The sequence below is a fragment of the Amblyomma americanum genome, chromosome 7 (assembly GCF_052857255.1).
Source record: "Amblyomma americanum isolate KBUSLIRL-KWMA chromosome 7, ASM5285725v1, whole genome shotgun sequence".
Taxonomy (NCBI): Eukaryota; Metazoa; Arthropoda; class Arachnida; order Ixodida; family Ixodidae; genus Amblyomma; species Amblyomma americanum.
The window spans coordinates 39,464,606-39,488,365 of NC_135503.1; the positions used below are offsets into that span (position 1 = coordinate 39,464,606).

The window sequence follows — 23,760 nt, forward strand, 5'->3', positions numbered from 1 at the left end:
GGTTTTATTTTTTCTGGAATTCGGGGGAAGGGGGGGGGGGGGGGGGGGTAAAAATTGAGACAATAATTTTTTAATTCAAATTCAGGTACATATCAGGTTATTCAGCAAAAGGTTTCATAATTCAGGTTTTTATTGGGTCATAGTTTGCAGCAGAGGAGAGACAGTTTAGTATGGGTCATAAAATGCTGTATTTTGTGCACATTTTTTGCGAACAATATGGAACGGGCAGGTTGTAGTACTGCAACACTTTTACCAAATCAAATATATCTTCTTTTTTTTTCTATATTATATTACATTTATTTCGCCGCCAACGTTATGATCTGCTTTGCTGCACTTCCGTATCAGCGCAAGGCCTGCCTGTTTTTGTACACTGCAAAAACATTAATTCAACATCACAGTGATCACATTTTAAGTGCAACACAAACGGCCTTGGAGCAGTGCACTGTAGCATGTGTAGTACTTGATACAATGATGCTGATAAGACATTTATTTGGTCAGCACCTGTGTTTTGGCTTCTCGCTTCCAAAACGTACTGTTTGAACCTCATCTCAGAGTAAGCACCGTCACAAATAAAGAGTGTTAAAGAAGTTTAAAATAAACTGTTGACTGAAAACACCCTCTATATTAAGCACAAGACAGGTGCTGAGTTTCGTGCGGGGTCATCAGCTTTGTACACAGGAAAACTAAGTTCCCTAGAAGGCTTATTTTTGGCTAGAAATCCGGTTTAACTTGATTTTTAAGAAATCTGTTTGGGGTGCAAGCAAAAATTGGATTTTACACAGAAACAAAGGGCTCTATATAAGAGGTGCAGCCTGAGCATGGGAACAGTTGTCTTTCAGCCTTTTGGATTACGCTAGCATGCAGCTTGCCTTGGTGAAGCGTTCAAGGCATCATCGTGCAATGCCACAAAACAGTTTCACTAGTCCCTTATATTCTTGCGCTGTGCTTGTGCCTCAAGTAGCAGTGTGCCGTCGCCACGCCATGACACTGTTAAGGATGTGTGGAGGTGAAGTGACACGGAAAGGTGCTAGTGTACCTTATAATTGCATGAACAAACACAGGACGGAGCTAGATGCAGGACGATGTGGGTGGGGACGACAGAGAGGATGGGATAGAGGGGAAAGGAATGAAGGTTGTTGGTGTGGGAGGCACGCAGGTTGGGGTCGTGTGCTATGTCACTGCGGAAGCATGAAAATGCATGTCATGCAGTGACGGCCACTAGCGACTCATGCTGCGTGCCATGGCCCTCCCTCCCCTTCCTTACGTTGGTGTAGGGAAGGCAGAGGATGCTGGTGGTAGCGGTGAGGACAGTGTGCTGGTGCCTCCGGCGACGACGCCGGCCGAGAGCGTGGAGGCAGCCACTCCCGGGTCTGGCTCAGAGCGCAAGTCGGATGCAGTGCGCCCCAGCAGCCTGCCGCCCATGAATGGCTCCAGTGCCAGCTCCTCGGCCCTGGCTTCGGCCGACATGGCCAGTACGTCGACCCTCCCACTCTCTTTTCGAAAGCCATTGCTTTTTCTCTCCATGGCTTGTTAAGCACCTAGCGAGTTTAAAGCTGGCATCAGTAGAGCCTTTTGTGCTTTTTACCTCGCAAAATGACCTGTTCCTGGTGATGGCTGCGTGGGACTGAATGAAGACTGCCGAGACTGTCCTTGAGGTACACGAAATGCTGGTTGCATGTAACCTAATGCGTCGGTTAACAAGGCACTAAAGCAGTGTTGAAAGCACAGTGCCAGTTGTTCCAACCTGTGCTAATTTATTAGACCTGCTATATGTTGGTACAAATAAGTGGTTTTGGGGGAAGTTGTACCAATACTGTGCAAAGATAGCATTCTAACAACTGACAAGAGCCATATTGGCTGTGAGGCAGTGGGACCTACTGCCGTGTGCTTGGGTAAAACCCATTAAAAGTTTATTTTTTCGAACCTTGACTAACAAAGTGACCGACGGAATCCAACCTCAGTTCACTTTCATGTGCTTTACCATGTTACACCATGTGCCATGTGTTACCATGTGCTGTTTGTTATGCATTGTGTGTACATACTTTGCACCTTTGCCTTGTGCAGTTGCCTTGACAGTGCTGCACAGTATCTGAAACAAGTATAACAAACAAATATGAAAAGCAAATGTTATTAGGATACTGTTAACTGGCGCTGAATTTTGATCTTGCTAGATTATTTTCTATCATGCAGCAGTCACATGCTTCACAAAGTCAGTGTATAATTGCAAGCGAAATACTAGATGTGCGGCTACTAAGAGCCAAATTTTATGTACCTGATGCACGATCACTTATAGTATATAATATGCAAGCCTAGTGAGAAATGGTGGTATGGATGTACTAAACAAAAAGTATACCTCTCCTCTCCTGGTTATGTTATGTGTCTTTTGTTATTGTTATGTTTAGACCAATACATACCTGCAGCATAGGAGACTTCCTTTTATCTGTACCATTGCCAAAGATCCACCATCATCGCCGCTTGTGTTTAGTACTTGTACCAAAACGTGTGGAACTGCGACATGTTAAAGAGTACTGTCCACCTGGGTTTAGAGATTAAAGCCCCAAGACTGCAAATTTATCTTTTTTATCGAGAACAGAGCGTAGATAGGTAAGCCAAACAATTTGTAAAAGCAAAACACTGTAGCAATGGCCCTCGAGAATTGCAACAACTGCGCCTTGTCAGGTGAATGCTTCGCTGGACGTGATTGGTGCATCGTTTTCGCCTGTGTAATATTATTTGGTGGCAAGTAGCGGCAAAACAGGAAAGCAGCTTCACAAGTTCTATTACAATACGAGAATGTACAGAGTTGCTCTCTTCGCGTGCCGCCCAGGGCTATTGCGCGTAGCAAATTCGAAATTGCAAGCCATGCACTAGCTCTGGGGGTCGTTTGCATTTTTTCCAAATGGTGAGGCCACCATTAGCATCCAAGGTGATGAACGGGACTTTGTGGCTGGCAGTACAGTGGTGCCATCTGTTGGATGCATTTTATAAAGAAAGCTCATGTAATTGGCGAGAAAAGCTTTTCATGGTGATATGAATTGGAAGCAAATCTGGGACCTTACTAGTGGTTTTTTTTCATCAATGCAGTTACCTTTTCACCACAGAAAAAATACTGGTATTGTTCGTAAGGGGTCGGTCATCAGTCTAGCATAGTTTCTTACTTGTGTGGGTCTTCTCTTTAGTGTCCCTCTAACAATTGCAGTGATGCTTGTTCTGGTTCCCCCATGTGCCTCGTTCAGGCCCATCGCCACTGCCAGAGCCCCAGTCTGGACCCGTGCCACTGACAACTGTCAAGTCACCCGAGGAGGTGACGGGGGTCAAGTCACCTGATCCCGAGACCTGGACGGTTCCTCTGGACACTGGCCGAGGCCTCGAGTGGACTGATGGCCAGTCGCCTGCTGGTACGTGGAAGGGTTATGCAAGGAGAGGCATTTCAAGTCATTGTAGGCTATGATGAGGGTGTACTTCCTTTCTTATGTGCAATTGTAGTATATTTTTGGGAGCCTTTTACATTGTTGTTCTGGTGTATTGTCTTGAACAAATGGTCTCTACAGATCCTGTCTTGTTATGATCTTTTACTTTTGAGGCAGCTGGCATTTGCAGTGCACTAGATGTTAATTTGCACTTTGCTACATTTTCTCTCTACTTTTAAGGTGCCCAAGCCACATCAGGCAAAAATATTTACTTGCAGTGGCAAGCTTCTGGTTGTTAATTGTTTGAAAATGGAATTTTAGACCAATGTTTGTCTGGTCGTCCTTATGGACCCAGTACTATGTGCAAAGGTAGTAACACAGCCTGCATCGTAATGCACACTTTCCCAGCTCTTGCTCTCATGCAACCATACAGTTATTTTCTCGATTTTCAATTTATTTGCTTTAGTTATCTTGTTTTACTGCTTCCATGACCTCCATGTGTGCTTTCCCTCTCAGGTGACTGGCCAGGGAAGGCTAAGGGGACCACCAGTGCACCCATCATAGACACAGCCCCAAAGCCAGCACCTGCACCAAAAATGGAGTCTGCCATTCCTGGTCAGCAGTCATTCCTTTTCTATCAAGGGAGCACTATCATTCTATCATTAGCACCCATCTGAATGCAGCTGTACAGATGCAAATTATTGCTATATTCACTGCTGAACAGTTCATACTGGTCCTGGGCTCAAACCTGGGACTACTGCCTGTGTGGGACAGTTGCTTTACCAGCTAAGCTAACTTGGAGCAGGAATGATGTTCTTCAATCATGGGTGTAATTGAGATTGAAAATACTCTTTCCAGGAATTCCCCTAAATACATTGAACTGTTTCCTTTCCTGCTGTTGCCATGGTAGCATCCTAGCAAGCACAGCAGTTGTCACTGTCAGCATAAAACATCATGTCCTTCAGTGTTTTTCACTCCTTGCACGGAGCAAAGTTTATAGCATCTTGTAAAACTGTGTGGCTCAGCTGTTTTTGTCGCTTGTATTGTTCTCACAAGAATTTTCATTTGTGTTAGACTGTGTAGAGTAAAATGCTTGTCGATTGGAATGCATGTACTCCTTTTTACTATTGCCTCACAGATACCCCTAGAGTATTTGTTTTACCTTTGTTGGCTTTAAAAGTGACGCGACTTACTTCTTATCTCAGAAAGAAAAATGGAATAGTCGTTCATTAAGATTATCGCTAATAGCTTCTTTTGTCAGTGTTCTTGAAGCATTTGATGAATCCTTCATGAAAACAAGATAATCACTAATATAATTCTTAAGAAAGCTCCATATGCAGACCGCAGTGTTATTGCAGCATAACTGTCTGTCTTTCTGGTATGCTTGCTGTCCAAGTGAAGAAGCCGGACTTTAAAAATCCAATTGTGCAGCTGCCACGTTCATCCTGCACCAGCATCAACACCTAAGGCTTTTTGAATCCTTTTCTGAATCTGCACATTTTAAGCATAATGTGCAGCAAAGTTTCAAGGAATGAATTTTAGAGAACTTTAGCATAATTTGTAATAACACTCTAAGTCTACCCCTACCCAGGGACACAAAGTCGAACCGAAGAAAGTACTGAATGGTAGAGCAGCATGCATCGCAGAACTTGTTAGATGGCCATGCTATGGAGGCTTGCAGCTCTCCAAGCTCAGAGTTCCTCAGCAACCCCAGATGCAGCATGGCTAAGCTTCTTTGTGTGGACACGGGGCATATTGTACTACTACCCTCTGTGAAGTTTGTTTGCATTACACGAGAGGGAGGCACTTCAAAGTATTTCATGCTTAAAGGCCCACTACCTCTCTGTCTTTCTGTGCTTAAATGCCTTGAAGCAAACTGTCGTTTTTTCCCCTCTCGTGTTTTTTTGTCTGCTTTTCTTTTGCAACACAGAGGGCAAAGTGGACCCAATACAGAAGGCTGCCCCCGAAGAGTCCCCACACAAGGCAGGTCCGGAGGACCCCGTGAAGCCACAGCCAGCTGGCCAGACTGGCGTGGACGTCCTCGACAAGGCTAGAAATCGCCTTGAGGAGTTTTGGGTCACGGGAAAGTGAGCCAGTGCTGAAGTGCACTGGGGAAGGCCGCTTTCTGTGGAAGTAGTGCCATCTTTTCCGTGGGGCGAGTGCGCAAAAGGAACACAACACACCTTTCGGCGCGCCTAGGTTACCATCAAAGGCCATGTGGGAAAGCCAGGTTTGGTCTCCAGGACGAGGTCCTTGGGTAGCCTGCTTAGCCTAGCCTTTGTCTTCCGTCAGTCTCTCTTTCACTGTCCTCCTTCTCCGACCATCTTTTTTTTTTGTTTGTGCATGTTTTGTCTAGCTCTGCCTTAATCACTAGGGTCATGTATGGTTTAATGTTGGAAATATAGGCGCGTCACAATGATGGGTCAGGCAGTTGCAGATAGGAGAAATGAAAGCAGTGCAACAAGCCTGTTTGAAGGCGACATGCCCTGCAGAGCTAGGTGGACAGAGATTATCTTTATGTAAACTCCCTTCGCAATTAAAGCGAGGAACTCTGAGGGGATTCATAGGCATTTAGGTTGAGATGTGAACGAGAAAAGGTGCAAGGGAGAACTTGACTTTCTTCTCCATAATCACTAAGGAAGAGTAAGAGCACAATTTCTTGAGCCAGCCTCATACGGCTTGTGCGCTACTGTCCTCTGATCACATTTCTTTTTATCTGCAGTGGTTCTGATATAGTCGCTTGCATTGATTTTCTATCTGTGTCTTTTAGTTGCTCCTTAGGAGTGTTAACCACGCTCTTCACTGAAGTATTTTGCGTTGCTCCATTTTTTTTAGGTTTGCCAGCTCATGTTCCCAACTTCAAAACATTTTCGTGGTTTATTGTAAAGGAACAGTGCGTGTCCTCTGGTTTACTGAATTCTGTGCAAAATGAGATGGGTAGAACTGCTCATTTTTACATTCATATGCTCACCAAGGTTGCCGGCATATGGAGGCATCACCTGTTTGGGGAATGCCGCGTTTGGAGTATCTGCATTGAGTTGTTTCTGCACATTTTGCAGAAAGCATGAAATGCTAGAAAGGCTGAAAAGCTAAGAAGATGAAGTCCAAACGGGCATGTGTGGAATCACCAATTCAAGCAATCGGAATGGGGTGATCATATGGGGCCCTGCATCGCGTTGTCTTCTTCCGAGAAGGTAGCAGCGAGGCAGAATGTCTGTATCACCCATCTGTTCTTAAGAAAAACATCTAGTCTCTCTGTTCATAACTTTGTTGCTTGTGGTATGGTTGGGAGTCTCTTTATTTTGTTGCTTTTTTTCACAGGGTCTTCTTTTGCAGCTCATTTTCTCTTGTATGACAGAGACCTTGAGTTGAAAACACGAGGTTGTCTGTGGCATAGTTAAATTTTACAATTTCTGAAGCCAGCTGGAGCACTGGTGTGTCTGTTCCTGCTGTATATATATCACAGATATGTGCTGCAGCATACAAATTGTGGATGTTATTTCTTTAGGTGCGGATACTTTGTGCAAAAATGTTTATGATCATATAAATGGCTGAGGGCTGAAATTGTACAGAAAGCTGGGGAGACGTTGCTTTTAATTACTGCTTTGCCTTTCTTGCAAGCATGTATTTTATTCAAGGGATACATTTTATTGGGACCCTGTCATAGTAGCCGATACTTAGTGTTGTCATTTGAATGGCTATTTTCAATTTTATTTAATTTTTTTTTTTCACAGGGGGTGTGTTTAAGTCTAGCTCGATTCATAAAGACATTTTATTTATTTTGTAGATTTTTGGGATGCACATCATGTTCCGACTACAGTGCTGTGTTGCGGAGGTTCTCGTGAACACAACAAATGTTAAGCATGAGAAATTGTGCGAGTATTTTTAGGTGAAAAATAGCTGTTAACTGTGTCTGACTGTGTCTGAGTATTTTTAGGTGAAAAATAGCTGTTAACTGTGTCTGACTTTCCTTGAGCTGATGCATGACCCGGTCTGGTAATAACTTTATAGCTTGAGAAGCAGTGTGACAAAAATCAAGCACGCCCAAAGATATCGGCTTTAGTTCTGTGGCATGTACTAGTGAGTTTGTGTTTTCATACTTTCGTGGTGTGTAGATCTCCTTGCTTACAGTATGCATGTGTTATGGGCAGCTGTTAAATGGGGCTTTTATTTTTATTAGCCAAAGAAACTGGCTTTTTTTTTTCATGTAAAGAATGAATCCAGTGACAGTAATGCACATTACAATTCAGCTTGGATTGCATCTGAATTATCATTATCAGTGGTCTAAAACAAAGTTGACAAAAAGAGCTTTGAGTGGTGTTTATTTCTTTCTTGTAGCTTGTGTTAGCATGTGCTCATTTTTATTGGAGCCTTAATGTAGCCAGGTGACATTGTCATATGGCTGCACACAAACTCTTTTTCATATCTGATGACAGAATTTCCATCCCCCCTCCCCCAAGCATTTACATTGTGCTCTACAAGCATTTATACTACTTTTCTGTCCAAAATTAGTTTTACAATATATTGCTGGAATATTCTTGGGAGGGTCTTCTGTTGTGCAGCGGGATGACACAGAACAGACAGCAGGATGATGCTGCGCTGTTGTCCACTCTGTGTCGTCCCGTTACACTACGACAGGCCCTCCTAAGAACATGAACCAACAAGCCCAGCGTGAAGTTTTACTATTGGAATAGCTGGTCTGACGTGGACAGCTTCATGTTCACAAAAAATTAAAAATTCTGTTCACACGTGCAGCTCACTTACACCCGTGCCATACATGCACAAGAAGGACACCAAGTGCCTAATGTCCATGAGGTGTTGTGCAGACAAAGATAATGCTTTATTAACCATTTGATGCCATTGGCTGTTAAATGATGCCTCAACTCCATGCACCCATGACTTATGCTTTCTTGACCCCATTTCTCACATAAAAGAAGTGTACTAGGTATCTTGTCAGAAACATTTTCTTTTTAGGTGGCTAATTCTTATGCGAGGAACCTGTTGGTTTTCCGGTGCAACGGGTGCAAGCTTTTAGCCAGTACTTTAGTTAGTTTAGTATAGGTTTGTCTACCAACATATTACTTTGTGTCTAGTTTTCTTTACTTACTCAACAAATACAGTGATGTTCTTTGGAAGGTTGTCTTAATGCATCTGAACAGTATTGAACACGTTTTGTGTTTTTTGAGCAGGGTATTGTATTCGAGTAAAAATTTCCAACTTGGTTGCCAGTGCTACCGTCATGGCGCTGGGTGCTGTTTACAAAGCAGTCTAGCTGGGCCTACTATGTGTGTCATTGCAGAGTGCAATGACACATTCTGTGCAGAAAGCATGTGGACACAGAGGCAGTATGTCAGATGTTTTTTCGACAACGTTGTTCACATTTCAATTATCTGCCAGATATTCGGGACAGAATTTCATACACACAGGATGGCATTTTGCACTGATTTTTTTTAATGTTATAAGGACAAAAGCTTTCCTGGAAGTAATGCACTAGAAGTAATTGAGAGTAGTGCTGTATGCTTATCCCTCTGTGGCATCTAACGGTTTTAAATCTGGACATGTGGCAACAACTCTGAAAATAATGGCATTAATGAACTGAAGCCATTATATATTAAGCACTTGGTGCCATTTCTTGCGTGCATATGGCAAAGGTTTGGTATACTCCGACTACAACATGGTTACTGGTAATCGTGCACAAATGTCTGGATGAATAGCCTGGCTGTTTGCGTCTCCTTTATCGGCGTGCATCATGCAGTGCCGATGCATATGTACAAAGTGTAAGAGGGCGCGTGCCGCTTTTTCTCGGTCTCCTACTTATAGCTGACGCCGTTCTCCTGACGTCATCATGTTGGACAGAACAACATCAAAAGCAAGAGAAACTCCCGTTCACCCCGTTTAAGTGTCGTGTGAAGCATGTCCGTTGGTGGGGAGTATCATAGAGTCCGGCTGGACTTCGAACTGTTGCTAACGCAGCCCAAAGTTTTCATCTTCTGCTCTGCATGATGAGAGAGCACTACAATGTTTTTTTGACCGTCGTAGCAGTTGGACACACGTGGCAGTTTCGTTCTCGCTCGTCTTAGTGAGAATTTTTTTTTATTTTAGTTTTAGTTTAGATACCGGTGTTGAGAGGAGACTGCTTCCACCCTACCCCACTCCAGTGTCCGAGTCAGTTATAGAAGCTGTAATACACGAGTGTTCTACTGGATTTGTGCAAAGTACATTGTTCCATGTGTCTGGACAGATAGTGAACTGTTGTCTGCAAGTTCTGGTTAGCAGCGCAGAGGTTTCTATTTTTCTTGCTAGAGAAACAAATAAGCCAGTATATGAGGTTATGTCCCTCGATTGTTTCTTTTTTTGCATTGTTTTCTTTTGTGTATATTTTGTTTGCAGTATTTATTGCTTAATTTATCATTACACCAAAGACGCAAGGTATTACAGGGCCCTTTTCTGCTAGCGTTTTTCATTTGTGATATATTTTTCCTGCCTACAGTAGTATTTTCAGTGTTACTGTTACTTTATACATGCATAATCCATGGGTGGGTGTATATTTTGGAGGTGACATGGTTTCTTTCATCATTTGGTGACTACCCTTCAAAGCCAAGAGTTTCTAGGCATACAGCATCATTTAGTGCGTATTCTAGCACAATGCTGTTAATTCTATATTCGTATTCAAGTGTTTAGATCTTAACGCACACACAGAAACCACTATACGACCAAGGCATCCACACTTAAGTAAAACATTCTTCTTGAAGTCTTCGTGGTGAACAGCAGCTTCACTAACAACTTTTCTGAAACTAACTTGCATTAGAGTGCATTAGAAATTTCATTAAGCTACTATACAGTACTGCTGGCTTGAAGGATTAGATCTGGCACACCAATATTGTTGCAATGCTCGGTAAGATAGTTAAGTAGTGGAAGTAAACTGAGCCTTAGCACAAAGCAAGCGCACTTGCTGCCGAATTTAATCGAAGTAAGGGATCGCAATTTGACAGCGAGGTCTTGAACTGGAATATGAATCTTTCTCAACTAGTTGAAAAGTGGTGATGTGTGCTTGTAGACAACAAGCTTCACTGTTCTGCATGAATCAGCCTCTTAGGTTTGTTTTTTTGCTGAGAGAACAAAGCTGAAAGAATGTGCCAAGGCGAGAAATAAATAAAGAAAAGAAGCACGCTCCTCGCAAAGCACTCTGCCAAGGGGGTTAACAGTGATGTGTGAATGGTCCAAGCTGTTGTGAGTGGATGCGAGTGGACAGCACGAATGGGCTTGCAAAACTGTGCTGCATTGCTGTGCCTGTGAAGAGCCATGTGGAAGAGGTGCAGTACGCAACATTTCTCCTAGCATGTTGTGCTTGCAACTATGCGAAGTGTTGCCCAGAGCAGAGCTTTATTTTTGAGCCATAACCTACATTTTGCCGAGGGAGATTTTCCGTGAGAGGCGGCTGGTGGATGTGCAATCCTGTTGTCACTTGTTCTGTTGCAAGCGCGCTTAGGTTGTTGAGGGGAACACATTTCTGGCGATATTGGTCGCATTTTAGACAAGTGCATATGCACTTTGAATAACTACATTGCCAGTGCTGGATGTGGTATTACACATAAATGTAAAGTCACACTGGAAGGTTACAGGTAACTTGGAAGCAGGACATAACATGGCACATGTGGGTGGACTACAAGACTGCAACTGGTTAATTCAACCATGGACGTGCTGTTGCAAACAGCTTTCCATGCTGTTGATGGCTTGTACTCTGCTCATGTTGGTCATGTGTTTTTTAGCCTTGTTCTCACAATTCTTATAACTTTCTAGCACAACTTCACAGAGATGCAACAGTATCTTTGAAGGCACTTTCGACGTATTAGACATTTTGCTAAGTTTCAGAGTGAGCCAAATGATGCAGCAGTTCGCTTCGCAAATTCAAATACATTTGACGTGGAATCTTCACGCATGTTGCGACCTTGCTCATTTAATTACTGTCTAGTAAAATGTTTCTAATTGGGCAGAACTTCTGTGCTTTCGCTGGTTGCTCAAATTGCATTGTGTGCAGCAGCATGTGGTCGGCCTGTTTAATTCACCTGTGTTTGAAGAATGTAATTTGTTGTTTAAAAACACACACAGCTCTTACAGCACAATGACAGTGCAGTTCTGATTCCCAAGTGTTCCAAAACCTAAGCTATATTTTTTTTTTTTTGAAACACTCATTGCAAAGTTAAAAGGTGCAGTCATTGCTTTGCTATAGTCCACATTTCCAGGTAATACTGTTTCAAATGTGCTGGTAGAGAAGACTTTGGAAGTCTAGCCTCTTGGCAAAACGATACTAGCTTTTGGCTGAGGATACCGGTCATAGTCTGGCTTTTTTGGCCATTGCAAGATGCTAGAAGATGCGATATTAACTGCTGTATAGGTTTTAATGCATATGACAGAACTGTATGACTGTGAAATGGAAGAATTGGAAGTCTGTACCATTTAAAAAAAGTATAATAGCCTTGAGGTTGTGGTATACAAATCTTACGTTGTGAAACATGAAGGGTATGTGCGGTGAAGTGAAGAGATGCGTGTGCAATACTGGAGAAGAGTCTGTTTATGGGAACTGTGTACGTCAGATAAAAAACATAAGATCGGTGAGGTAAATTGATGCATGTTCTCTGAAGGAATTATAATTGCAGCTCTGTTGGGATTTCTTTTCTGCAACACATTCGATGAAAATCATAGCGCGAAGTGTTGGCCTAGGTGCAGGCACTGTTTGAAGTACAAGAAACATACCAAACTGAAACAGGGCAGGGTTTGTAGCTGTGGCCTTTTATATTTCAAGCAGCAGCTGGATGCATTCCCATAGCTGAGTAAAAATTGAAGTTTGGAAATTGGCCCCCAGAAATGTGCCCTCCGCACTTGTAATGTTTGAGCGAACTGTTTAGTTCCAGACGATTTTTAGCCTGTTCTGAATAGCAACATGTCCTCAGTGTGTATTCTGTGAGTGCAATGTTCTGGAGTGCGGCTTGTGATATGCAGTAGTTGGTAAAGACTATGGGGATGTTTGGAGCTTTGAAGATGCGCTTCTGATGTCACATTTGGATATCTAGTGGGGCTGTGGGTTTATTGTGTGCGTATTTTGTGTTTCCTGGCACGATTGTCATCACCTTTTTTGTATGTATACACTGCTGTTATTAGTATCAATAAAGAAACATTCAGACTTACTGCTGTGCCCTGGAGTTATAGTGAACAGGAGTAGCATATCTCCCACTCCTTCGGTGCACATTCCCCGAGGGTCAATGAATGAGAGTGCTGAACTTTTACAAAAAAGTTCCTCGAATTGCTCTAGTTTCATAAAACTTGTTGCTGGGCTAGTTGGTGACACATACTTGAATACAATTTTGTGCGCAAAAGAGACGAGCACGGGAGGAAGACACCACAAACACGAACGCTCTCTAGTTTGTAGCATCATGGGCGTGACTGGGCACTTCTTACTCTACCTTTACGGCTTTTATAAGGGGCACTCCTCTAAATTAGCATGACACCGGCCCTCCGGGGGGGCCTCCTGATTATAACCTTTTGTTGTGAAAAAGCAAACTGAGGGGGCATCTAAAATCTGTACTAATGTTCCTAGCAGAGTGTATATGTTGTCCCCATGCGACACTTGGTTCCAAACCTCTGTACTTTGGTTTTAATTCCCAAGAGGTTTAGTACTTAGTGTGTCTGGTTACAGGCTAATTCAAGACTGGTGGTAATCATCGAAATGAAGAATGAATTATAGGCTGTCATTTGTAAGACCTGCCAAAAGTTTTAGAGTACAAAACTAATCATTATTCAATGCAGTGTTAGACTTCTTGCACACTGTAATTGTGCAGTTACTTTCTGCCCTCTTTTGCACTGGAAGACAGAAGAGGGAGGGACACTGATTTGGCGCTAAGGCAACCATGGATGTGGATTTAATGAGAAAAGAAAGCTTAGGATGCTTCGAAGTTTTGCTCGCATAAAATGACTCTCCCAGACTGTAGGTCTGACCAATATAATTGTTGACTGTGGATTACTAGAAATTAATACTATTATTTGACCAGTTTACTATGAATTTACAAGCATTCAGAAGGCCCTCGCGTGGGGAAAATTAAATTGAAAGACGTTATGAAATGATGGGTGTTAGAAAATTTTTTCTTTACAAAAATTTGTGATCACGCGTCACAAAAAGGGGGGTGGGGTGAGGGGGGAGCAGAAAAACAAGGTTTTGGTCTCCTTTTTTTTTTGCATTCTGTGTACTCAAGCACACTACCTCACAAGTTTAATTCACAAAACGTGACCTCATGTTGCCAACAGCAGTGGCACATGTGTGAACTTGGAAGTGCTTCTTGCAAGCCTGCTGCTCACACACACTTCGTTTCTGCACCTATCATAGAGAGAAAAGCAAATACTGCTGACAAGAAGCGACTCTCGCAATGTATTGTAAAACACCTCTGGCATACCATTAGCACCATGGTAGTGGCAATACCACTGCTGCCACAGCATAATGTAAGCAGCAGTGATCACAGCAGCAGTGCACTGGAAGCAATACGCTGAAGTGTTCCAGTATGCAAATGCATGATGAAACCCTGGACGCCCACTCAAGTTGTTCACAATAACGAAATACTATAGCCATAAGTAGAATGAACAAATGAATTTATGCACATCGTTAATATCCAAATGATGGACACAGCACAGAAGTTCTTCATTCTATTCCACAAAATAACCTTGTAATAAGATTAATTACATAAACTACACCCATAACATCAAGCTCTGCAGAAGCTGTGCTACTGGCACAGGCACTTTTTCATCGTCCAGCTCAGTTGATGAACTTCTTGAACCAAAGGACAATGTTCACGAACATGTCGGCCTCCACGTTAACTTTGGAGAGTGCGTGGTTGTCATCGTACACATACATCCTGAAATGGCAAAAGAATGGATTGTCATAATTCTGATACTGCAGTTAAAATAACAGGAGCCGCTATACATTTGAGTTTTTTTTTTTCTCTTTTCACTGAGGCATAAAATTAAACGGCACTGCACTTGTAATCTAAACGTGAGGTCCTGAAAACAAAAATCGGATCAGGAGGTCCAATTTCACAGAAGCAAAATGACACTACCATTGGGACAAGAATCCAGTAGTGTAATTTTGCAGCTGGCATGTCTGGCACTGGTTGTTGCTCCATTCCAAATTGAATGCTGCCTAATTGTTTTGAACGAAAAAGATTTAGCCTGAAGCACTAGCCGTTGCGAAAACATTTTCGCACTTCCCGGCATTTCGTCCTTCCTGTACAGTAACCCTCATGCAATGGCACATATCAGTTAGCATGTGGTCATGATATTTGTGACCAGAAGGCGTAAGCGTCCCGCTACCGGAGTCGCCTGCCATCAAGAGTAGCTCGAGCATGTCAGAAACACTGTTACTGTTTTATGGTTACGATTAATGGTACCATGGGTTCACAACCACTTTTTTTTTTTTTCCTGGCTTCTGTCGCACCAGTGTCACAAAGGTTGAAGAAAACTGCAACTTGTGTTTAAAGTGACAGCAAAGCAAGTGCTTACTGGGCGTGCACATCCTGGGCAAGGAGGGACTTGTAGAACTTCATGCCTTGTGTCTTTGGTACCCGCTGGTCATTTTCGCCCAACATAAACAGGGTTGGGACACGCACCTGCAGATACAAAGTGCGGCTTGACAACTAGACACTGGTCATGGGGTTCATTCTGAGGGTCTAGTGCTTTGACTCTGCCATGAAATGGAAGTTTTGCATGACAAACGCAAAGCTCAAGCCAAGCACTTGTCTATTTTCCTTTTATGTGGCACAGCATTGTGTTGGTCGTAGCCCTTCCCATTTTTTGCTGTGTGTTCTGTTGAGCAGCCCAGGATTCTATGGGCATTCCAACTAACGTAAACCTTATTGTAAAAAAAAGCTTGAGGGGGCATTTAAGCTCCGCCTTAAGGGTATGAAGCAATAGCATTAATGGCTCCTTTCAGTGGCCTGGGGTCCTCTTTGCGTATGACTTCACAGACACGGACACTGTTGTTTCTTTCACCATCATATAACGCACAACCTACCCTTAGGAGTACAAAGCGACAGTATTAGAGATCCCTCCCGTACAAATACTCCTTCTCTGTTGCCTAGGTTCTGCCTGCATGCCCATATATATATGTGCAATTGGTCATTCTCTACTTTACATTCATAGATTGTGGGGAGTCCTCATGCCACCCGCCGAGTCACGGGTGGAGCTTGTGAGAGCCAGGTTGCTCTCCCTAAGCAACCTTTCACAACCGATCATTATTTTACTGCCAGCTGCCATGGTGGGCAGTTTGCTTACAGCCTGATGGGCAGGTTGCCACCTGCCACGGTCGGCAGGTGGCACAATCTGAATTTTCTGCTCAACACCGACAACGCAGGGTTTTCTGCAGAACAGAGCTCTAACACTCTCACATTAAAATGTCTCACAGAGGAAAACTTGAAACAGTTTACTTTTGATTAATAGGAACTCGAAGGCGACTGAAATTTTGTTCAGACTACGTGGAGTTCAGATTAAAGGTAGCCTTTTTAACAGACATCATATTTTCAGGATTAAGTATCAGTTCGAATAAGTTTGAATTAGCCAGAATCCGTCATAATGACACAGCTTGTTGGCCAATGCACCTGGGAGTATTTTCTTATTTGTTTTTCTCATTTATTCACAACACTTCAATTAATAACAATTAGATTATCTTTAACAGCTGCAATACTTGGGAAGTTATCGGTTACATCTATAAAGCATCAAAAACTTTTAACTGTGCATTTTCTGAAAAGCTAGATGTATTTTCAATGTTTTATTGATGCACTGAACCAAGCTTGCGAAACCCCCGAAGCACCAAACACTGCGATTATTAGTGCACGCTCATGGCAAATGTGGCTGCGCTAACTTTGGCAAACCACGGTGGTGGTCTGTAATTTTGCGTCTTGAAGTCCAGAATATTCAGAAGGGGGCATTCGATTGTATCGGACATTTGGGTTTCGCATGCATTGTCCAAATGCCTTTTATTCACCCTCCCTACCCTTACAGAAATAACACAACCGCTGCAGTGGCTCGGTGGCTTTGGCGTTCGGCTATCGATCCCAAGGTTGTGGGATCAAATCCCGGCTGCAGCGGAAGCATTTCAATGAAGGTGGAATACAAAAATGCCTATGTGCTGTGTGAAGTCACCACATGTGAAAGAACCCCAACCTAAGTGTCGCTTCGAGATGTTAAACTCCACACACCATGCCATACACAAATAATATCGATGGGGTGGTGTTTTACGACTCTGAGTTTCACAGACTTATACTTGTTGCTGTTTGCATGTCTTCAATGGCAAAAGCAGGTTATTCTTGGTTAATTAAGTGTGGAAAAAAAAGCTTGTAATTACTACATTAAGCAATGCCAACAACGCTAGTTCACTCTGTTTAACAGTGACATTTGCTTTACGCCTTTCCCATCCTCGTACTCTCCTTTTGCTTGCAATGCTAAATGCAACCAAGCAAGGAGATGAGGAGAGCTTCATGTGACCGTCATCATGCCTCTCCTCTGTTCATAACCTCTTCCTTGCAATGAGAAGTTCAAGTGAATTCGAGTGCCCAAGTGCTACCTCACCATTCCTAAACTCATACTCACTTCACGGTTTACGCACCTTTCCTATCGAGGCTTCGGGCAACGCTGACACGACATACCTTTTTTTTTACACAGGAGCTGTTAACTCTTTCCTTACCATGCTTACTCAAATTGTTCAGTTTGAAAGATTGCACAAAATTACTCATTCTGCACAGCTCAGGCCGCTTCTGGACAAGTAACCGTATCTAGAACGTTGAAAAAGAACTTCACCTCAGTTTCTGAAAATTTTTGTTGGCAGTCATATTAGGAAGCATTTCTGAACTCCAGTAAAACATATCAATGCGAAGTGATCACGGCGAGCATGACGTCTCGCGCCCATGCTGTTCAATAACAGCAATGTTCTCACTATTCCTCAGGATCGAGACTTGAATTTGTAGATGCCAAGCAATAGGTTTACGTAAAAAGATGACATCCATTCATCTGATTTTAGCTTCAAACAGAGATGACTGCTTTGCACAGCTCACACTGTCGACAGGCACCCATCTGTAACTTTCGGTTTCGCCATTGCCGAGGAGATTATTCAGAAAGTGCGGCATGCTATGGGCATTTTCTGAATGATGTAGCGGAGCGAGTTCTCTCCAAGACAGTCTGAGATTACCCTTACACTGCACTGTGGCGCAGCCAAAGCGCTTCAAGCGAGACAAATTTTTTTTCTACTGCTCTGAAGGTTTACAACAAAGAGTTCTGCAACTTTGAATACTCATTTCTGACATAGTAACGCATAAAACATATATTCTAGATTTTTTATTTTCCTATTTTCTGACTAAGGATATTCATATTTTTGTGAATTTCTGTGTGAAGTTCTCAAAATTTGCCAATCAAAGATTTTTTACTTTTGTAAACAGTAAATATGCAGTTTTTTTCTAATGTCATTAACAAGAGAGCTCTTGTAGCTACACTATGGTGTACCAGAATAAAGCAAAATCTTTAAATTTAGGGGCAAATGAATTTTTTATGCACAGCAACGAGAAATCGCCTATTTTCCCGCGATAAGGAAACATTTAATGGCTCATATGAGTGGCATCAATGACAGTGGTGGTGTAACCAGATTACACAACCACAAACTAACCATACGACTCATACAATGCTTCTGATTGGGTCTCGGAATCATGACATCATCACTCACATGGCCTCTCCAATGCCTCTGATTAGTTCCAATAATTCATGATGTCATCACCATGGGAGCTATGCAGATGTACATAAACTAAGATAAAACATCTGTGCTGCCAGGATCCTGCCATGAAAGCCACTCGGGCAGAAGTGCAGCACCGGCGTTGCAAAGATTGAAGAAATATAAATACAATTAAAATAAATATCAATACGGCTGCACTGTAACTGTCCATCACTGAGTTCCATAACTGTCTGGTGAGTTTTTTCTCTCCAATCGAAGTCCCCATGACAGGCTGTACCAGTAATCAAACAAAATAATCAACTGCTGTGTACAAGTTATGTTCTGTTGTAACTTCCTTAAAAGCACCCAAAAAAACTGGTATGATGTACTCACATTGTTGATGTACTTCATGGGCGATTTGTTCCACATCTGTTCCAGATGCTTGGGCTCCAACACATAGCCTGTCTTGTAGTCTGGAACCACACCGCTTTCCACACAACGCCTAAATATTGCAGACACAAATGAGCAGAAAACGACACTTCAGTAAGACAGTTTCTCTGGTCGTTGGGAGTACAGTGCTTTAGTCCTAACTGCCAGCATCCTAAATTAAAACATTACGCCGAAGGATGGCCCTGTACTTTTGTTTCTGCCCGTTTGTTGTCTTTGCGTTGCACTTTCCATTACGAATGTTTACCAACTTTCCCGATTTCCCACAATTAACTTCACAAAGTTTACACCGAAGCCTGCTTTTAACTTTTTTTGCTAAAGCCTACCTCTCCATGCCAAGCTAATTTAGCTAGCTTCAAGACATTACCTTTACGTACTTGATGAGGAAATATAGCCAGTTTGTTGTAGCGGCTGGCTGCAACTAAGCAAAAGTTCTTTAACCAGTCTCTCATAAATCTGCAAAGGGAGTGTTACATACAGTTCAGTGCATCTGCACCAACCTGTGTTTATTGAAGAGTACAAAGGTGGACACGCTATATATGCTGACAGGAAAAGTAAAAATGTGACTGCATACTGCATTTCTAAATTAAAAATAGCCCGTACGCATTGGTAGTTAGGTACATTTAGTCAATTACTAAACTACTTACTTTATAATCTGCATGGTATCTGATGTATGCAATTTTATTCTAAAGTACGGATATTCTAAATGCTCCAAAATATTTGCTCTTCAGTTTATGGACACATTGTAGGGACACAAAATATTTGCTCTTTGGGTTGGTTAGGACACAGCAGCTGTGAAAAACTATGACCTGCCAAATACATCACACACATGCAAAACAAAGTTAACGGTGCACCATAAACAATCGATGCAACAGAACCTCAGCAAAGCTCAGCCAGCTCATAACAAAAGCCATTAACCAACAACAGCGAAAACAGACGAGGCATGCGTTACTGAGAACTCTACTGTGTTTAAATGAAGAACTGATGTATTAAGTGATTCAACTTACCAGTCAGGGATATCTGTGCCGTCCATTGCTGTAAGGGGAAAAAAGAAAAATAATCCAACAGTGAGTGTGCAGTACACATATAACACACAAAAAAAGTCATGATGACTTCAGAGTTCAAACCACTGCATTTTTCAAGCAAAAATTCAGAGTTCAAGCTTACAGGACAGGTCCACAACTGGATTCCGGACAGCAGCGGCTCTGTAGAAGCTCTGCAAACAGTATACATGCAGTGCAGAAATTCAATGTCGTACCTTTCCACTATGACTGAGAATCAAAACATGATGGCATATTCATGAGACATGAGTCCTTCATGCACTTATTGCAAGAAAACATCAAAAGAAAACATAAAAACGCAGCCGCTGCGGTCGGGTTCGAACCCGACCACGGCGGCTGCGTTTTTATGGAGGAAAAAACGCTAAGGTGCCCGTGTTCCCCAGGTGGTCGAAATTATTCCAGAGCCCTCCACTACGGCACTTCTCTCTTCCTTTCTTCTTTCACTCCCTCCTTTACCCTTCCCTAACGGTTCAGGTGTCCAGGTTCAGGTGTCCAACGATGTCAAACGATATATGAGACAGATACTGCGCCATTTCCTTTCTCCCCAAAAACCAATTATTATTATTAACAAGAAAACATCAACTTTTGCAAGCCATTTTTTAGAAGCCCAAGGCAATTATTTATTTTGTGTACCATGTTCTCATATCATGAATTAGTGTTTCGGTTGTGGTATTTTATGCTGTACACATTTATTGAATTTGTTTTTTCAAGGTTGCATGAAGCCAGTACTTTGTCTCAAAACATGAATTCTGGACAGTCACACATTTTTTTTTTTTTAACATTTCAGGCTTCAGGGCACAAAAACTATTTTTTTGCAAGGTGCAGATAAAAAACGCAAATTATACTCCCCCAGAGGAAATTTTATCACAGAATAGGTGCATCATGAAAAATTAACTGTGGAGTGCTGTAAACTTTTTTTATAATAGCCCAATTAAGGATTGCATGTCACCATGTGTTCTCTATGCTTGGGAAGACGCAGACATATACTAATGACATTTTGCCAAATACTAGTTTTTTTTTTTTGCTATTGGTTCAATTAGTCAGAGTAAAATATTTTTCGCATGTGAACCTACCACAACAATACCTTGCACATTTAAAAATAGGGCACAAATACTTAAACCAGGGTGACTGTATGAACTCTGGCCACATTAATCACCTGGTGGGAGGGTCCCCACCTAACTCATAATATGCCGAGTACCTATACTCCGTTTCATACTTAGCTGTCTACGCAGCCAAGGCTACGGTGCCTGTTTGCGATCCTCGTCCGCATCATAATATAGTGCGTCAAAAATAAAAATAGAAATGAATTGACAAGCAAAGTGAACAGTAGTTGATATTATAGTAGACCGATGGAAGTGTTTTATTTTGCAAATAGATTGATTTTTCTTTTATGTTTTCCAGAACCGAGTGACGCAGATTTTTCGTTTTCTCAGGCGCCGGCTGTATCAGGTTTTCGCAGCTGAGCCGGCAGGTCTGTTTGTGAAAATGGCGTCGCTGTCACCTGCTCGCTTGTTTTCTTCCCCCGCTTCGACTTCGAAAACATCTCCTGTTCGCCTCTTTTCCAAGGTGAAGTCTCCAAAGTTTTCTAAAGACTGCAAGGTGGTGATAGTTAATGTCTACGCAAGCATAAGGAAGCTCCACCCCGAGAAGACTGTGCGTGACGTTCTCGCAATTGTGGGCGAGATGACCGGAGTGAGCCCTCGGACAGTTGTGAGGTTTAAGAAAGAAGGTCTTTCTGGCGGAGTAAAATAATTGAAGCCACACTGAATTCTATCACCCCACAATTAATGATTCATTGTGTGCAGCATGCGAAAAAATCCGTGAACACCGAAAAACAGCGCCTCTCAGCACGTCCGTTGCCATCTCTCACTTCACTTTCGTTTCCCTGCGGAAAAAGTTAACAGCACGCTTCTTATTAAAGAAGTCATTTCATTTTGATAACAAAAAAGGCCACTTATATAAGGCTCGCATTTAGACTTTCTATCTAGAGATTCGCCGAAAAAAGATAAAAAAAAAGAACAAACCTTAGCTGAGGATCGAACCTGGGCCCCCTCACAAAATGAACAAACATGCCCGCGCTTCGTACCACTCAGCCACGACGCGAGGCGGAGTGACACATTTTGTTAGTTTTTTTTTGACGGACTACTTCCGTACCTTTGGCTGTGTAGACAGCTATGTATGAAACGGAGTATAGTTTATCAAAAAAAAACAAAAGAACACACCACTGGTGCACATAAATTTTTAGAAACACAGATTTGAATCCAGCGAGGTTCAGTAGCATACCGGATACTGGCCAATGGCATGGCATGCCAAGAAGCCTCCGTGTGAGCCACCAAAGATGAGCACCTTGTCTGGGTTGATCTCATCCCGCTGGGCTGCCACCTCTGCTGCACACTGTATAAATGTGTCCCTGACAATGAATCAGGTGGCAAGCAATAATGTGAGAAGAGACTGGCCCACTTGCACTTGCCTGAACATCAAATATATCCTGCTGGCCTATCTTTCCCAGCAGTGATCGGAGGTTGTCCTCTCCAAAGCCTTTGGATCCCCTGTAATTCACTGTGCGAGAAACATCATCAAACCAAAAACAGTTAAGTTTTCTCACAAGAGGGAGGAAAGTATCCTAATGGTTCCCATTACCTAATGGGAACAGAAGGATTTAACAAGATGAAAGCCACGTAAGGAAGTCACAAAAATTGAAACACCATACAGATGCCAGAGTACTAAAAAAAAACGTGTTAATGCTCCATGCATTTAGGCCTTTCACTCAAAAGCAAATATGCACGCCTGCTCAACACATAAATCACATGCTACCACTGGCTTGCCACCCAAGTAAAATGAGGCACTGAAACGTCTTTTGCCACCATTCCAGGGATAGCAACCGTCAACAGAAGTCCAGCAGAGTTGCTAAAGCAAGCATACTACGGTTGCGGAAATCATCACTGAAGATACGAAGTAAATTTTGGCAAAAGTTATCATTTTTTTCACATTTTTTTTCCCAAATCAATATCACTGCCGCAGTGGCTCAATGGTTATGGCGCTCGGCTGCTGACCCAAAAGACGCAGGCTCGATCCTGACCATGGCGGTCGAATTTCGATGGAGGCGAAATTCTAGAGGCCCGTGTGCTGTGTGACGTCAGTGGCCGAAATTTCTGGAGCCCTTCACTACGGCGTCCCTCATAGCCTGAGTCGCTTTGGGAAGTTAAACCCCTATAAACCATAAACAAAGTCAAAATGACAAACCTTTCTGCCACCTTTCTTTCAAACGTCAACAGTACCACATGCACTATGCTTACTTTCGTTTTGCTATGTACACATTGTTTCAGGTTACCACTTATTGAACTGTTTGGTGTTGAATATCAAGACATCCACAGCTTTATGCTGACAGCATACTCTCAACATCAAACTGTTTGTCTGCTTGTTGCCATTTCCTTAAGTGACAACCATCAACTGTATTGGAATGTATTCTGGATATTCCACAAAAAAGAAGAAGGTTTACTCTAATGTCAGTGCCACACTAGCAGAGAAATAACTATATCTGCACCAAAAAAATAATAATCACTAACAACCAGCGCACATTGTTTCACACTCGCATTAAGTGCGGCCGAGTGAGCAGCTCATAAAGAGAAAATTTTCGCAGGCACAGTGCCACGGAAGGGCGCATTCCTTTCCCAAAAAGCAGGAAAAGCGGTAATTTCTCACCTAAAAGCACCGCAAAGCCGCACTTTACAAATAGGATGGGATACAGGCTGAAGCCAGCATGGAAGGAAGAATGAGGGCCACCTGAAAAATGAACATGAAAAAATATTCACTCCATTTTGAAAGGGATTTCTTGAAAAGTTAGTATTGACATGCATGAACCCAGCAAGCAAACACTGAATCAAGAGCCGCCACAATGGCCCGGTTGTTATGGCGCTCGGCTGCTGACCCGAAAGACGTGGAGTCGATCCCAGCAGCAGCGGACGAATTTCGACGGAGGCGAAATTCTACAGGCCCGTGTACTATGCGATGTCGGTGCACGTTAAAGAACCTCAGATGGTTGAAATTTCCGGAGACCTTCACTACAGCATCCCTCATAGCCTGAGTCGCTTTGGGACGTTAAACC

The 23,760-nt window shown here is 42.7% G+C and overlaps 2 protein-coding genes across 15 annotated transcripts in view; one reads left to right on the forward strand and one right to left on the reverse strand.

Moving 5' to 3' along the window:
* The window catches only part of LOC144098942 (uncharacterized), a 79,842-nt gene extending 67,247 nt beyond the window's left edge, over window positions 1-12,595 (forward strand). For 6 of the 9 annotated variants that reach the window (XM_077631924.1, XM_077631922.1, XM_077631921.1 and 3 more), the window contains 4 exons: window positions 1,275-1,472; window positions 3,237-3,398; window positions 3,927-4,025; window positions 5,341-12,595. In XM_077631924.1, the coding sequence (XP_077488050.1) occupies window positions 1,275-1,472; window positions 3,237-3,398; window positions 3,927-4,025; window positions 5,341-5,501 (620 nt within the window). In that variant the 3' untranslated portion in view covers window positions 5,502-12,595. The remainder of the gene's footprint in view (window positions 1-1,274; window positions 1,473-3,236; window positions 3,399-3,926; window positions 4,026-5,340) is intronic. The other 3 variants (XR_013307272.1, XR_013307273.1, XR_013307271.1) reach the window with 1 other exon arrangement.
* A 1,436-nt stretch (window positions 12,596-14,031) lies between these two features.
* The window catches only part of LOC144098944 (acylamino-acid-releasing enzyme-like), a 45,256-nt gene continuing 35,527 nt past the window's right edge, over window positions 14,032-23,760 (reverse strand). For all 6 annotated transcript variants that reach the window (XM_077631929.1, XM_077631927.1, XM_077631925.1 and 3 more), the window contains 8 exons: window positions 23,358-23,438; window positions 22,126-22,214; window positions 21,939-22,049; window positions 19,762-19,810; window positions 19,602-19,629; window positions 18,541-18,649; window positions 14,955-15,061; window positions 14,032-14,311 (listed from right to left, as the gene is read on the reverse strand). In XM_077631929.1, coding sequence (XP_077488055.1) covers window positions 14,212-14,311; window positions 14,955-15,061; window positions 18,541-18,649; window positions 19,602-19,629; window positions 19,762-19,810; window positions 21,939-22,049; window positions 22,126-22,214; window positions 23,358-23,438 — 674 coding nt within the window. In that variant the 3' untranslated portion in view covers window positions 14,032-14,211. The remainder of the gene's footprint in view (window positions 14,312-14,954; window positions 15,062-18,540; window positions 18,650-19,601; window positions 19,630-19,761; window positions 19,811-21,938; window positions 22,050-22,125; window positions 22,215-23,357; window positions 23,439-23,760) is intronic.